This window comes from Phascolarctos cinereus, unplaced genomic scaffold (assembly GCF_003287225.1).
Source record: "Phascolarctos cinereus isolate Bilbo 61053 unplaced genomic scaffold, phaCin_HiC Scaffold_3;HRSCAF=262, whole genome shotgun sequence".
In the NCBI taxonomy this organism is placed as follows: Eukaryota; Metazoa; Chordata; class Mammalia; order Diprotodontia; family Phascolarctidae; genus Phascolarctos; species Phascolarctos cinereus.
The window spans coordinates 219,700,669-219,717,808 of record NW_027555736.1 but is presented as its reverse complement, the minus strand read 5'-3'; the positions used below and the strand labels follow the sequence as shown (position 1 = coordinate 219,717,808).

Genomic DNA, 17,140 nt, shown 5'->3' with positions numbered 1-17,140 from the left:
TTTAGAATATTTTTTCATATGATGATTGATAGCTTTGATTTTTTTCTTCTGAAAACTGCCTGCTCTTATCCTTTGACCATTTATCAATTGGGGAATAGCTCTTATTTTAATAAATTTGCCTCAGTTCCCTTTTATTTGAGAAATAAGACCTTTATCAGAGAAACTTGATATAAATTTTTCCCTCAATTTCCTAATTTCCTTATAATTTTGGCTGTATTAGATTTGCTTCTGCAAAAACTTTTAAAATTTAATATAATCAAAATCATCCATTTTACTTCTCATGAACCTCTTTATCTCTTAAATGGTCATTCATAAATACTTCCCTTATCCATAGATCTGACAGGTAATTTCACTCCATACTCCTCTAATTTGCTTATGACATCACCCTTCATATCTAAATCATGTACCTATTTTGATCTTATCTTGGTATATGGTATGAGACGTTGGTCTGTTCCTAGTTTCTGCCAGACTGCTTTCCAGTTTTCCCAGCAGTTTTTGTTGAATAGTGAGTTCTTGACCTAATAGCTTGGATCTTTGGGTTTATCAAATATTGGGTGACCGTGACATTGTGTATCTAATGTATTCCATTGATCAATCACTCAACTGCTCATCCAGTACAGATCATTTGGATGATTAGCACTTTGTAGTGTAGCTTGAGATCTGGCACTGCTAGATGACTTTTTTTTTTCACTTTTTTATCGGTTCCCTTTAATATTATTGACCAACCATACTGCTTGTAGAGAAAAACTAAACATCTAAAACAAAGAAATAAACATCTAAAACAACAATTAAAAAACCATACCTAAAAGGAAAGTTTTCAAGTTTCCATAAGAGAGGGAGAAAAAAAAGTAATACAGGATTATTGCTTTCAGGTCTGTAGCAGGGAGTGGAAGTAAAGTAGTTTCAGCAAACTAACCCCTCTTCTGACACTCTTTAGGCCCTATCGGCCCAAATAGCCTCAGTTGCAGAGTCCTGGGCCCTCTTTGTGACACTTGTTCTGCCTGTGCTTCCATTCTCCCGTGTACACATGACTTCTCAGGACTGGTTACCGGTCTATGTAACATGTATACATCTCCATCAGTATCTGAGTTTCTCTTCTCCTACTTCTTCCTGGACTAATTGTTAAATTAGTAACATCTATGCATTTCCATCAGTATCTGAATTCCTCTTCTACTTCTTCCTGGACTAATTGTTAAATGTCACCTACAGAGTACAGTTTATCACTGTTCATCTATCATGTTGCTCTAATTCACTCAACGGATTTTTTTTTATACCTCCATAAAGGGATCATATAGTATGGCTACATTTTTACCCATATCTCATTATCAATCCCGTATCTGTGATTAGATTTTGTACTTTCAAAAACCATCTTTCTTACAGTAAGAAGTCTAACAGGAAGTGAGGAGGAACAGCATTCCAGGCATAAAGGACAGCCTATACAAAGACATGGAAACAGTAGATGAAAAATGAACATAACATCGCCTAGAGCTGCCCAGAATATATAGTACTAGAGATGGAAGCTTATTGGTAAGAACAGAAATTCACACCAGCATGCCCCTCTAGACCCTTCAAGAACATCATCCTGGCCCAGGATTTATGCAGTTGGAGTTGACTAACAAACCCATCCTAAAGGAAAAACAGATTTTTTTTAAAATGTAAATTACTATCTATTCAAGAGAGAGGGAGATTTGTAATTAGAAATTTTTTCCTAGGGGAATCCTAGCTGTGGCTCAAACAAAAGAAAATTATGTACTCATCTTTTATAATTTTCCCAAACTGGTAGAATATGTAAATCTGATCATCATAGCAAATGAGTCATCAGTTTGGGTGGAGAAAAGATAGTAAGCAAGCTGAGTATTTCCTTTCCATTGTCTTTCCCAGGTGAGGTATAAAGGAAAACCAAGCTATGCCCAAAGGATGGAGATGAGGCAGTTACTAGAAAGTCACACACAGAAGGGGCAGATACAGGAAGTGATTAAGAAGTAGTGACTCAAACTATCAGTGAAAACCAGAAAGAGAGAGTAAAAGCCCAGCTTAAAAGTCATAGCACCACTACACTGTTGGACTTAGCTGGGAAAACATTAAATATGTTTTGCCAGTTTGGAAGGAATGTGGAGTATGTGAAAGAGAATAAGATGCAGTAATTCAGGGAAATCAGGCTGCAGCCAACTCATGAAGGGGTTTCAGTTCCAAGCTAAGGAGTTTAAATTTTGTTTTAGGGGGAACAGGGAGCCACTGAAGGTTCTTAAATAGAGAACTGATACAGCTGGACTTGTGATTTAGGAAGCTATGTGGCTTGGAAAGGAGGCAACTGGAAGTATGGAGAGTTAATTATGAGACTATTGCCAGTGAGACATGAGGAAGTGTTGCAGTCTAGGGGTGCTAGGAACCAAAATATATTAGGTCTAGGGGTACTGGGAACCCCGAAATGCAAGGGCATAGGGTGCAGATCTGCCTTGAAAGAATTCAACCACTCAAACCTTCTTCAGTCCAAGTAGTGAGTTTATTATGACACCAGTTGGGGTGGGCAAGATCCTAGTAAGTCAGTGCAGTTTAATGGGGGAAAGATGGACACATTTATACAGAAAAACTGTGGGAAGATCTGGACATGATCTAGGAGTATCAAATAGCCTGGGGTGGTCTGGAAGTAACAAAGAATGAAGAGTTGGGCTGGGTTGGAGGTAACAGAATGGCTGGGTGGGGGCTGCAGTGAATGGACAGTTAAAAGGATTATACTGGAATGAGCCCAATACCTCAGGCAAATGCCGGGGATCTGGATGGAGTGCTCAGTCTGGTAACAGGAAGACTTGAGTTCAAATATGACCTCAGACACAAGTTGTGTGACCTTGGACAAATCACTTGTCCTGTTTGCTTCAGTTTCTTCAACTGTAAAACAAGCTGGAGAAGGAAATGGAGAATTACTCCAATGTCCTTGTAAGAAAATCCCAAAAGGGGTCAGGAAGAGTCAGACATGACTGAACAACAAGAAAGCTGAAAAGGAAAACTACTGTAAACCTCATCTGGGCCCCACCTTCATTTAAGGACAGACACTTTTCCAGCTCCTTTCAAGGATTCCTGTGGATAGGATTTTTCCTCAGTCAATACCTTTATTCTGCCCTTCAGGGGTAGACAGGAACCCCTGAACCTGCCATGGGAAATGCAACAATGGCAGATTTGCCTGAGTTTACTAACTGCCTCTGAGGGAAGTAACTACAACTCTTTAGTCATCTGTTCAACTCTCTAATGCCACACCTTAGCTCATTCCTTGCCCAAGGGAATTTCAAAAGGCTTAATCCTTTCCCTGCTTTTGGACTTTATACTACTATTTCTCAGTTTAAAAAACAAAACAAAACAAAACAACTTTGTTTGGTTTTCAGCCTCCAGTCAGGGAAACCCTCTAGTAATTAGAAATAGAGCTTCCATTATACTTGGTGTGCAGCTGACCATAACCTCCCTCTCAACTGTTTCTAAGGAAACCAAATACAAACCAATAATGCCTTGAGTTAAGCACAGTCTTATCTTAATACCAGCTTGTGGAGACTAGGTGAACAGCCTAAAATTTAAAGAAATAGAACTAAGCTTTGTAACAGACACTGGGGGGTAGGGGGAGGAAGGGGAACAGCGAGAGAGATAGGCCAAGGTCACCACTGTTGCTCTCTCCAAACAAAACCAGTTACAGTCATTTCTGCATTAGCATTTTCTGTTTAGTTTAACCTCCCTGGTTGGGAAGCAGTGGTGGTAACAGCAATAGCCACTACAGCGCCTCTCTCTCTCTCTCTCTCTCTGTCTGTCTCTGTCTGTCTCTCTCTCTCTCTCTCTCTCTCTCTCTCTCTCTCTCTCTCTCTCTCTCTCTCCACCCCAATCTGTTTCTATCTGTCTCTCTTGACTCCTCTCCTGAGTATATTGCTTTGCTCATATTTCTCCACTGATGAGATTTCATCTTCCTCTCCTTCTCTGATGAAAGGAGACTTTTGTCTTGTCATTTTAAGTAGAGCTCCATTTGCAGGGGCTTGCATAAATAGGCATTAGGGATTTCATATCCACCAGCAGACACTGATCTCTAGTGCCCTATTATGTATAGATTTAGGAGTCATATAACAAGAGATGATTGAAACTATAACTAATACTATCACCAAGAGAGTAAGTACATGTAGAGAGAGTAAAGAGGGCTCTGGACAGTCTTGAGGTTCCCTATGGCTAGAGAGGAGTACATAGATGAAAGGCAAGCTAAGGAGAAATTCTTATGGATTAGGTACTGATTTTTCACACTAGTGTCCCAAGGCCTCTCTGGCTCTGCTAGCTCTGCCTCCAAGCCCACTAGCAACTCAGGGCACCTCCCTGCCTCTTGCCCCAGGTTAAAAAATTCCTAGTTAATGACGTGTGTGTGTGTGTGTGTGTGTGTGTGTGTGTGTGTGTGTGTGTATTTTGGCAAACTAAGTTATACTGTAAAAATTGGTACTTGGAAGATAGAGTATAAACATCATTAAAACTGTAAGCCTCAAATAGAGTTTAAGAAACTTTTCAGTTTCAGTCCTGAATTCCACACTAACTTTGTCACCTCCTTCTACTCTTTCCCTCTTTGTTTGGATATTAGGTTCTGACCATCTGTGTTAATCATTATTATGCACAGACTAAACCCAAACTTTGTCTAGGCAGTGAGAATTGCATTTTTGGGGCAGTTTCACAATGAAATGAGTACACTGGCACCTGATTATATATGGCTTTGTCTAAAGTAGCAGCCAAGGCCTGATCCTAGAAAATGTTTGATCTGAGAGAGTGAGAACATAGGTCACATCCCATCCTTCCTAAAATAGCCAATTATAAACTTGTTTCAAACACAGTCACACCACCTTCTTTATTTATTAATATGTCAAGACTCCCCTATTACACCCCCTGTTACCTCTGGCTTCCTCTTAACCCAAGTGTTGGCTCTTTAAGAGGGTTTTTACCTAACTGTGACACAGGCACTGGTGTCAGATACTATAAAGGTCAACTTATTTTCATAATATAATTTCATCTTTATCTCATTTCTATTTCTGTATAAGTTTTATAAGGTATATAATTATTAGCACAGTACTACATATATACACATACATGTACATATATATATATATATACATATATATATATTTAAAATAAAACAGGGACTGGACCTGTGACTTCACTGGTATTAGGAACTCCTGGATGAAGAACTTGCCCTACCAACGCAATACCTTCTCTATAACTTAGAGACTTAAAAAAAATAGTATTTTATTTTTCCAATTACATGTAAAGAAGTTTTAGCATTCATTTCTGAGTTCCAAATTTTCTTCTTCCCTTGTCCCCTCTCCTCTTCCTAAGATGGTAAGCAATTTGATATAGGTTACATATATGTAATCATGTAAAACATATTTCCATATTAATCACATTATGAAAGAAGAAACTGAATAAGAGGGAAAAATGAAAAAAAACTAAAGTGAAAATAGAATGCCTTGATTAGCACTCAGACTACATAGTTCTTGCTCTAGATGTGAACAGCATTTTTCATCATGAGCCTTTTGGAATTGTCTTAGATTACTGTATTGCTGAGAAGAGCTAAATCTATATTACTTGATCATCGCACAATGTTGCTGTATAACTTAAGGCTCTTGAGAATTGATCATTGCACTGAGAGGTTAAGAGACCTGCCCAACATCACATAGATAAGATGTGTCAGAGGTAAGATTTGAACACAAGTCTTTTAGCTCCAGCACTGATGCCATTGCAATTTATAGGAATACAGAGTACATAGTTTATATATAAATAATTACATACATACATATTAGGAGTGAGTGCATAATAATTTTTGGATGATGGGGTATACAATCAAAAAAATTTGGAGATAACTGGTCTAGTAAAAAGAACATTGGACTTGGAGTCAGAAGATCTGGTTTGAGTTGTGGCTGTGCTACATACTACCTTTGCAACAAAGGGCAATTCATATGACTTCTGTGTGCTTCATTTTTCTCAACTAGAATATGGGAATAATAATTTGGGAATAACACTGACACAATCTACCTCAGAAGACTATTGGCAGAAAAGCACTTTATAAGCTGAAAATGCTATACAGATACTAATATTGATACAATTTGTTATTGTTATTAATGGACTTTCCTTCAAGGCCCAATTTAGGGGCCGCCCCATCCATGAAACCTATCTGGATTCCTCCCATTTGGTAGTAATCTCTCCCTCTTAAATTAACCAGAACCTCTCCTTTGTATTTTTATGATTTACATTATAGCTATCTGTTTGGCATGTTTTATCTTCCCTCCTAGATTTTAAGCTCCTTGAGGGCAAAGACTGTATCTGATTTCATCTTTGTATCTTCAGCATCTAGTATAATGTCTGTCTATAGTTATAAATGCTTGTAGAATTTGATCACTGAATAAATGGGTATTCAAATGGAATCTTTTATTTCATTTTAATTCAAAAGTTTGCTGGGAGAATAAAATGAAATAATAGGTATGAAAGCAGCTATTGTTAGACCTGGGAGAGGATGTTTGAAGATTAACACCCTCTTAAATGGTGCCTTACATTAAATTCTCTGTAATGGGCACTGTTTTATTTTGTAAACATTTTCAGCTTACAAACTGTGTTTCTTACCTAACAAGTTGCCAGTTGGATCCAGTTAAGGTGAGTTAAACTAAAGACCTCCAAGCTGAGATAAGTATTTGGTAGCATTTCTGGACTGGCAATAAAGACAGAATCATGCTTCATAATAAAACACCTTGGGTTCTGAGTAGCTAACAAACTACTCTTTTGTCATTAACCTCATTTGTTTCTTTACTCCCCTGCAGGCTAGTAGGTCACATAAATAAATGAGGTTGGTCCTGCTTCTTCTTTGATTATGCAGGTTCTATATTCATTTCAATCACTGTAGTAACAGAGTTCAAATAAAATAAAACCCAGTGACGTAGAATGACAAATAGTAACCTAATAGACTAAAAGCTATGAATTGAGGTGAAAATAATGCTAAATTCAATTCAGATGTACAAATATTAGTTATTGCCCACTATTTTCAAGGCATTGTGCTAGGCACAATGGGATACAAAGATAGATTTGATACAGTCTCCATTCTCAACAACCTTAGTGGAAGGAAGGCCAAGCATGCCATTAACTATGGGACAAAGGTGTGTGAGTGAAGTACCAAAGAAAGGCTCAAGCAATGTGCCCATGAGGGTGTGTGTGTGGGTGTGTGTGTGTGACAAAGAAGGCTTCATAAAGAAGAAGGTGTTTAAGATGGTGTTTGGAGAAGGACTTCAACTGATGGAGATGGAGGGTAGGGAGAAAATTCATCCCTAGCATTAGAAATGCCATATACAAAGGAAGAATATGAGAGAGGGCACGACAAGAGTGGGCAATGGATAGCAGTGCTTCTTCTCTGGAATGTAGGGCATATGAAGGGGGCAGGGGCAGTAATGTGAGCTGGAAGGTTTTGAGTAGAGAAGTGCCATGGTCATGTTGGAATGATCACCTTGGACAGAAATGTGGAAAGCAGACTGGAGAGGGGATGGATTGAAGGAGGGAAAACCAGCTAAAGGGCTATTACAGGATTCTAGGAGAAGAGATCAGGGCCTGAACTAGGGTGATTTCAAGAGGAATGGAGCTACATGTGACACAGACAAATAGATACATACCTAGATATATAGATGATAGATAGATGGATGGATCTAACAAGCATTTTAAAATTTCTTTCTATGTACCGGGCACTGTACTAAGTGCTGAGGATACAAATACTAGAAAACAAGACGGCCCCTATTCTTAAAAGAACTGCATTCATGGCAGCTTGAAGGGAACTACATGGTACAATGAATAGAGTGTAGGACTTGGAGTCAGGAAGACCTGAGTTCAAATTCTTCAGACACTTATTAGATATGTGGTCCTAGGTAAGCCATTATCCTTTCAGTTTCCTCATCTCACAAGGCTGCTGTGAAGATTAAATGAGATAAAACATGTAAGGCACTTTGCAAATCTTAAAGTATTATATAAACGCTATCAATTATTATTATTTCTGCTACACTTTGAATATGGTAAGACAAAAAAATTGGGGTTGGAAAGAAGGATGGGAGACAGCGCTGATGGTTAGGAGAATGAAAAATCTACAGAGTGACTTGAGGTGGGAGTGGAGTGAGCGTGGCTGGGTACCTCACGACAATCCCAGATGTATGATGGAGATGTTGCAGAATTTGAAAAGTTAGGCCTTTGCAACTAATCCAATACCAAGGTCAGGCATGGTAACAAAAGGAGATCCTCTGTTTTTTTATTAATGTTTTTGTAATGAGGATCAGTGTTTAGAATATTCTATGTGCAATGACTTGATCATAGCCTACTAAGCTTAACAAATGTTCCTTGAATATAAATCAGGTGAGTTAAAATTGTAACTGATCAACTGTTTTTTACTCCATAGGAAATTCACAGAGACTCATCTGAAAACCATCCCTAGTGATGCATTTGCAAATCTGCCCAACATTTCCAGGATGTAAGTTATACTTTAACATTAAAAGAATAAACTTTCATTTACCATTTTTAAAAAGTTGTATAACATTCAAAGAAGTTATTTGTTACATACTGTACTCCCACAAAACTACTTATTCCTAACGATTTAAAGATTGTGAAAATCTAACAATATTTGTCTGATTGCATGTTCCCATCTTTCGTATTTTGCCTAGACATATATGGCAGTTCTAAGGTTTTTTAAAGTTGCAATTAACTTAACTTTGAAAATTAAGAATGAATTCAAATTCATTTAGTTCTTAGACTTTCACAGTATCTCTTAAAATGAATGGAATTTCCCAGATAAATGGATAGAATTAAATTCTAGTAACCAGAGGCTGAGTGGTTTCAAAGGCTTCAGGCTTTTCAATATAATAGAGAATACATTGTGGAAAGAACACTGAACTTGGAGTCAGAAGATCTGATTCTAGTCCAGGCTTAATCAATAACTAACTGGCTATCATTGAACAACTGCTTCATCTTTCTGTGTCTTGCTTTCTTTATCTATGAAATGGGGATAAAAATACTCACCCAATTTACCTTTATAGAGATCAAATAAAATATTTCATGTGAAATAACTGAAAATACTATATAAATCAAGTATAACATGATCCTTTCCTAAATTATCACTCCCAAATGAACAGTTCTTATCACAGTGCAGAGTTTTTAAGCATGCTGTATTCCATAGCCAACTTATTTGGTCCCTGTTACTCATGACCTCAGTTCCACGGACCTACCATTTACCTGTACACTTCCCACCATTCCAATCCTTTTCATACCTTTACCTACCACCTAAAGAGATTTTCTCCCTCTGTCAGTCATCTCTCATATTCCAATCAAATCCTCCTTAAAATTTTAATTTAAAAAAGGCAAAATTTTAGCATGCTAACTTTTAAGAATATTCTGCAAGGTCTATTAGGTAATGCAATATTTAAAGACCTGTTATTTTGTTGATGTGAGCATTCCTTCCACCAATGCAGCATACACCAACCTATGGCCAAACAATTCCTGTTAGTGACCAATTTGATAACAAGTCTCTCTGAGCTTAGCCACATTGGTCTTCAAATGAAAGACAGTATTCATCACTAGGCCCTTAGCTGATGTTTCTTTAGCTTGATAGAATCTACAAGAGCACAGAGTCCGCTGATACAGTCTTTGAAAACCCAGGATCTCCTCCAGTTCACAATGAGACATCAGAAAAAGAATTTAGCAGAGGAAGCACAAAGAATGCAAAAAGAAAAAAAAAATGAATCACTGAAACAGCAAGACATCAGGGCAGCCAGGTGGCACAGTGGATAGAGTTCTGTGTCTGGGGTCAGGAATACCCCTCTTCCTGAGCTCAAATCTTCCTTCAGACATTTATAAGTTACATGATCCTGGGCAATACATATAATCCCATTTGCCTCAGTTTCCTCATCTGTAAAATGAGCAGGAGAAGGAAATGGCAGACCAATTCAGTATTTCTGCCAAAAAACCTCAAATGGAGTAATGAAGGGTCAGACACAACTGAACAACAATAACAAAAATAGCAAGACACCTGGGTCACATTTAATTGTGAAGTCAGCTTTGCACCTCATTACTCTCCTCTATTAAACTCAATTCAATAAACACTTTTTAAGCACCTACTATGTGCTAGGCACTGTCCTAAATGCTAGGGATACAAAAAAGGGCAAAAGATATTCTCTGACCTCAAAGAGTTTACAATCAAAGCTTGCCAATCAAAACCTGCCAGGCAGATACTTAAATTTGGGTTCTGAACTGGCTAGCTATTTTATAGAAGATCTGTAGGGCATGACAAGGATATACAGTTTCATGCCTTTGACTGATGACTCAATAGAGATTTTCTCACCTGATAAAGCTATCTGGCTAGAGTTTTTCATTAGTTATTTTAAGTGGAGTGAAAGGATCAATTGCCCCCCCACCCTACTACTTTTCAACAAAGCTGTTATGTTGTCAGAAATCTTTGTTACTAGAGTTAAAGGTAATTTAGAAGGCATAGGGATACACTGTAAGAAAGCAAGAAAGGAATGTCATATTGTTAAATATATATATATATACTAATTAAGATATAACTCATATAAAGCCCTTAGCTTCAACCCTAACATTTTACTTCCTTTTAGGCAGGACGCAACAATTTGGGTTGATTTTTGACACTACTGACCCTCCAGGTTTATCTGACTTATCTCTAAATCCTATGCTATCTCTTCTCTCTAATTATTGTAAATTCCTGATAATAGACTGATTCCTGGTTGCACAAACCTTAGCATTTGTTTTCTCTACTAAAATCCTGGTCATCAATCCCCTGTAAAGCACATCATATTATACGGGATCTATTCTAGCCCATGCCTCTAGAGGTCATTGCACTCAGCATACCATCCTGATGAGAGGACAGAAGGTCTCTCAGAATGGGAACATTGATGAGGTTTCTAATCAAACATCTATATGATAACTTCTAGGCCTTTGGAGATTGAAACTGAAATCTAAAGAAAATCACCCCAAATCTTCTCCATCTCCTAACAGATGATGAAAATCTTGGGCTTATGAAAGTGTCGACCCAGTGCTGCCTTTAAAGACAGAGGACTTGGATTAAATTTCTGTCACCTACTACATGTATGACCCCAAGGCCACTCAAGTTTCTTGGGCCTCAAATTCCTCCTCAGTAAAAATGAGGGGATTGGACCAGATAGCCCTGAAGTTCCTTTCAGCTCAGTCTATGACTCTATGATCTTTAATTTCTAGGAGGCAGCTAGGTAGCTCAATGGCTAGAGTACTAAACCAGGGGTCAGGATGACCTTAATTCAAATCTATCCTCTGACACTAGCTGTGTGACTCTAAGCAAGTTACTTAACCTCTGTCTGCCCAAGTTTCTTCAACTTGTATTATCCTTGTAAAGAGGATAATAATAACGCCTGTCTCCCGGGGTTGTTGTGAGGAACAAATGATAATATTTGTAGAGTGCCTGGCACATAGTAAAAGCTTACTAAATGCTTGTTTCTTCCTTTCTGTGAGATCTGCCTCACCAGCATAGCTTCCTGAGATTAACTCCAAGCCCCAAATTCCAAACATCCTTAAACAACTGAAAAAAGAGATGAGTTGGCTGAATGCGAGAGAGGTGAGAGGGGTGGAGGAATAACCTGATGGAAATGGAATACGGCAATTCCAATATGGCTGGGCACCTTTTCCCCCTCCCAACAAGGCAGGCTGTTGTAATCTTCCCTCCCCACCCCCCCCATTAAGGAGAAGGTGAAGGAAACTTAGAGGAAGAGAAAAGACAAAATGGTTGTAAGGTTAAAGAGGAGCAAGGAGAGAGAAAAAAAGGGAACAGAAAGGGAGAGAATGAGATAGCTTGCTCTCTCCTGTAAAGTGACTCTAACTTCCTAACCAATTTAGTTTCAGAATAGAATTCCCATCTCTCTAAAGGATGGTCTCAGAAACACTTGTTAACATCTATGTGGTACACTATGCTGCTATGAATATTTAGGTTTTCTCTTGCTTTCCTTCCACAACCATGCTGTCCATCATCTACAAATTATACATTTTTTGTTTTGTTTTTAAGTGCATCAACAAAGAAGTTAATTTAGAGATTTAAATATCACTGTAACCTGTTGTTGTTTGTCCTTCACTCTCAAAGAGGACCATGACATTAGGAAGGAGATGTCATAACTTGCAAGTGAATCGGATTTAAGTGTAGGAGGGCTATGCAAAGTCTCCTCCAGAGCCACCTGGGTCCAGGGGCCAGATATAGGTCAGGAGAACTAGAAATGGCCCCGGATGCAGAGAGAGACCTTGGCCTTTTTAAGCTAAAGTCTTTCCCAGGTCTCAGTTTGACTGAGGCAATGCCCATTGATATATAGTTAACAGGGATAAGATGAATTTAGAGAAATATAAATAGACTTACAGGAGCTGATGCAGAGGAAGTTACCAGAACCAGGAACTATACAGTAATGACTACAATGTAAATGGAAAAAATGATAAAATGCCTGGTCTCAAAGAAGGATTGAGAAAATGCATCTCTTATTTACTGAAGGTCAGAGACTATGGATAAGAAATATTGCGTAGGCTAATTCTTCTAAAGACAATCTGGGAGCTATCAAAGTGTATGTGGAAATTTTGAATTGTAAACTTATTATTCAACTCCCACATTCTGAAACAAAATAGCTTCATAAGACTAGAAGATAGACAAGAAGTCATCTAAGTCCATGTTTCTCCTCAGATTAGGGAGATGCTGAAACCATCTTAGAAAGCCCTACTCATATGTCAAAATAAAATGTTTGAGAAACTTCTATGATCTCTTTTGGTAAAGTAGTGCCTTGTAAAAAAAATTAAAAAGTTGTAAAAGGGAGCAACTAGCCATTCCTCAGACTATGTATAAAATTTGACTCCAAGCTTCCAACTAATTGACCAATAGTCAAGTGTTTCAGAAGTGGAGTCATGAGAATCAACTCTGCTGGAAAAAAAAAAAACACCAGCATTGTTAGGCATTTATCACACACATCATGGTTCGTAACATGTGAAAATGAAACCATTACCTTATACAAATGGATGAACAAAATTAAATATTGCAGTAATGTATGAAAAGGCTCTTTAAAAAACTATAGTTTTAAGTAGTCAAAAAACTCCAAATAAGTCCATCTATGGGTCTTAGTCCTGTTGAGTTACATTGTTGTGTTACCTTTACCAACCCAATCAGTTACACAAAAGTTGCAAAAACATAAAGGTCAAAGTTTCTGTATTACCACCACCAGGATTTAATTTATACTTGGTCTAGTTCACTTTGTTTTAAGGTAGAAACTGAGAAGAAAACTTCCAATTTGGATTCACTTTGGGGGATGGGTACAAATTCACCCAAATAAACATATAAAATTAGTGTTTGTTTAAGCTCCCTTAAACTATAGCTATCCAAGTCATATCCATGCAGCTTCCCAAGCAAGAGCTATCTGTTCTAAAAGGTAAATAATTTCTTTTCAATATGTTTGTGCTCTAAATTTGCAAATTCAAAGCAAAGATTTTTTTTTAAAAAACATCAGAGCTCTTAAATCCTAGCAACAGGTCTCTTGATCACTTCATTTGCTTACTTTGACTTGCAGAAAGACCCATTTTTCCATTCTTGTTATAAAAAGCTTATAATGTGACTGGGGCAGCTAGGTGGCGCAGTGGATAAAGCACCGGCCCTAAAGTCGGGAGGACCTGAGTTCAAATCCAGCTTCAGACCAAACACTTGACACTTACTAGCTGTGTGACTCTGGGCAAGTCACTTAACCCCAATTGCCTAAAAAAAACCCCAAAAAGACAAAAATGAAAAAGAATTTGAAGGATAAAAAGAGAACTGATTCCTTTCTAGAGGGATTAATATCAGAATCTCCAGCATCTTCCTGATTTAGAATTATCTACTCTAAACTATACTAGGGATGTATGTAGTCCCATGTTTTCTTTACTAGAGAACTGCAAAGCTCCTGTAGGAGCTATCAGCCAATCAATGAAAAAGGATTTATTGTGCCTTTACCATGTACCAGGCTCTGTACTATGTACTGAGAATATCAAGAAATGCAAAAACATGGTCCCTGCCTTCCAAGAGCTTACATTCTAATTGGGAAGACAATATGTAAATAACTAGATCGACACAAGACTATACAGAGTAGATAAGAGATAGCTCAAAGGGGAAAGCAGTAGCAATTGAGAGGGACAAGAAAGGCTTCCACCTGAAGATAAAATTTGATCTGAGACTTAAAGGAAGCCAGGGAAATTAAGAGACAGAGGTGAGATGGGAGAGCATTTCAAGAACAGTTGGAGGGTAGGGCAGGGATAGGGGGAACACCTATTGCAAAGGTCCAGAGATGGTTATAGCTAGATCAAAGGGTATGGCACGTGAAATTATATGCAAGAAGAGTGGAAATGTAGGGAAGGGGCCAGATTATGAAGAGTGTGAAATACCAAAGAGAGGGAATTCTATTTGGTCCTGAAGGTAACAGGGAAGCCACTGGAGCCTGAGATGTCTATGGGACATCCAATCCTAAATATCCAAAAGGCATTTGGTGATGTGGGACTGGAGCTCAGGAGAGAGACTAGGGTTAGATAACTAAAGCTGAGAATCATATGCATGAAGATTCTAATGGAACTCACAGGTACCAATGACACCAACAAGGACAACTAGTGTTTATTGAAATGGTATATTGGTTCTTTATTCTTTAGGAATACGATGGAGTTTTATAGTTATCCCTATAGACAGTACTTTTGAGAATCACAGAACAAAAGATTAGAGTCAGAAGAAACTTGTAAGCTCAGCAAGTTCAACCCCCTTAATTTTATGGGTTAAAAAAAAGTGAAGCATAGAGAGGTAAAATGAATTGTGTTAAGTGGAACAGAATACATGACCAAATTGGAATTTGAACTTAAAGTCTCTGACTCCAAATCTAGTGTTCTTTCCACTGTATAAGGATGCTAAACAAGATGTGTTAGCAGTGAATGGTTAGAGCTAAGGATAATATGCAAAGTTCGGGAGGTTAAGTTTTTACTCTTTAAAAAGAAACTGTACTACTATACACACACACACACATATATACATATATGTGTATATATACGTGTGTGTGTGTGTGTGTCTGTGTGTGCATTTATTTATTTATTTATTTACTTACTTACTTATTTATTTATTACTCCGTAGAGGTAAGAGATAGAGTGCCACCTTTGGAGTTAGGAAGACCTTGGTTCAAGTCCTGATCTTGACACATGGGCTGTGTGACCCTGGGCAAAGTTGCTTAACTCTGGGTAATTCTTTCTAACCATAAGTTGCAGAACAGATGCCACTCTATGTTGGTAAAGGGATTTTCTTTACTGGGAGTTCCCTATTCCAATTAAATGATAGCTCCAGTGTAAAAAAAAACCAAAACCCTAAACAATCCACAAATTTAACCCTATCTATACACAGTGAAATTACTGTGTTTTAATGTCCCTCCTTTCCTTGAGGCATCTCCCCTGACTCTCCACATGATATTTAATTCTAAAGCATCTTATGATGTTGTCATCCCATCCTATCCCAAAGGACTCTAATCATGAGACCCGGTAAATCAAAGGATGATTGGTTAAAGCACAGGCAATTCAAAAAGGAAATTAGAGTATCATTGGAATCAATAATAAGCAGCATGAAAAGAATTCAAAAATTAATGTTCCACTTCTAAAGATTTTATCTATGGAACCGCTCTTCAGACAGGTCAAAGTGAAGCTGTAGCACCATTTGCTAGTGGTCACATTTCTAGAATTTCAGAGAAATCCATCTCATTAGAAAATAATCATCTGGATTACTGCATCAATCATTTCCACTGCAAAAGGGGAGTTGAGAAGATTTTTTCAGTTATCATCATTAACTTTCATTTTATTGACAAGATTGTTTGGATATTTGTTCCTTGATACTAAAACCTTAAATTTTTTATTTTTCTTAGCCCCCAGTGTTCTTTAAAGAGAATCTGTACTCTTCTTGAGGAAGGATATAGATTAGATTCCTTGCTAAATCCCTCAGAAAGTCACTTCACTTTTTTGAGCCTCAGTTTCCTCATCTCTAAAATGAAGGAGTTAGGCTCAGTGCTCTGTAAGGCACCTTTCAGCTCTAAATCAGTGATCCTAAATCAAGAAGAGATGATTGCAAAGGTTGTACCAAAAGCTATTCTTCTAATTAGTCCAGGAAGTACCTTTGTTATGTTTCTTTCCCCTCATTTTGTTTATTCTTAAGCTCCCTCTATCAGACTGAAATATTGTTGTTGTGTTGTTGTTGTTGTTGTTACTACCGACTTGTAGTTTCATTGGTGTTTGGATCTCCCAGTGAGGAAATGCCTGGAACAATGTATATTGACAACTGTCCTACAACTTAAGGAGAGCTGGCCAGGGCACTGGTTGAGTGATTTTCCCAGAGTCACACAACCAGTATATATCAGAGATGGTAACTGGACCCCCAAGTCATCCTTATTCCTAGACCATTATCTCTGCCGACTAAGACATATTACCTCTCGTTCTAAACATTATACCCATTATTTTGATTTCCTTTAATAAGGTGTCCTATTTTTTTACTGTGACAACTCTGGGAGGGAGTGTGTTGAAGGAGTCCAGATGTATGATTTCATTGGTATAGGATACTCTTGGTATAAAAACTGCTCCCATTGATGCAGCTTAAGTACTTATTAGTAATTTAGAGTCTGAGAGAATTGCTTGAGTGGCACTGAAAGAATAAATGGCATGCCCGGAGAAACAGCCAGTACATGTCAGAGGCAGGATTTGAACCCAGATCTTCCTAACTTTTTAAGACCAGTCCTCTACCCATCAATAATAATAACTAGCATTTATATAGCGCTCTAAGATTCACAAAATACTTTACAAATATTATCTCAATTATCCTCACAACAATTCTGAGAGGAAGATGCTATAATTATCCTCATTTTACAGATGAAGAAACTGAAGGTGAGAGAGGTTACGTGATTTGCCCAGGTCTACACAAAAGCATCTGAGGCTGGATCTGAATTCACATCTTCCTGATTCCAGGTCTAGCACTCTATTCTTTGCACCACCCAGATGCCCAACATATTCTCTCATGCTCTTCAGTTCAGATGAAAACTGTTCTAAACTGCTGAGATCAAAAATCATTACC

The 17,140-nt window shown here is 37.9% G+C and overlaps 1 protein-coding gene across 1 annotated transcript in view; it reads left to right on the top strand.

Moving 5' to 3' along the window:
• TSHR (thyroid stimulating hormone receptor) overlaps positions 1-17,140 on the top strand; it is a 152,872-nt gene that overhangs the window by 65,338 nt on the left and 70,394 nt on the right. Inside the window, 1 exon segment of the mRNA XM_020976319.2 lies at positions 8,426-8,497. Coding sequence (XP_020831978.2) covers positions 8,426-8,497 — 72 coding nt within the window.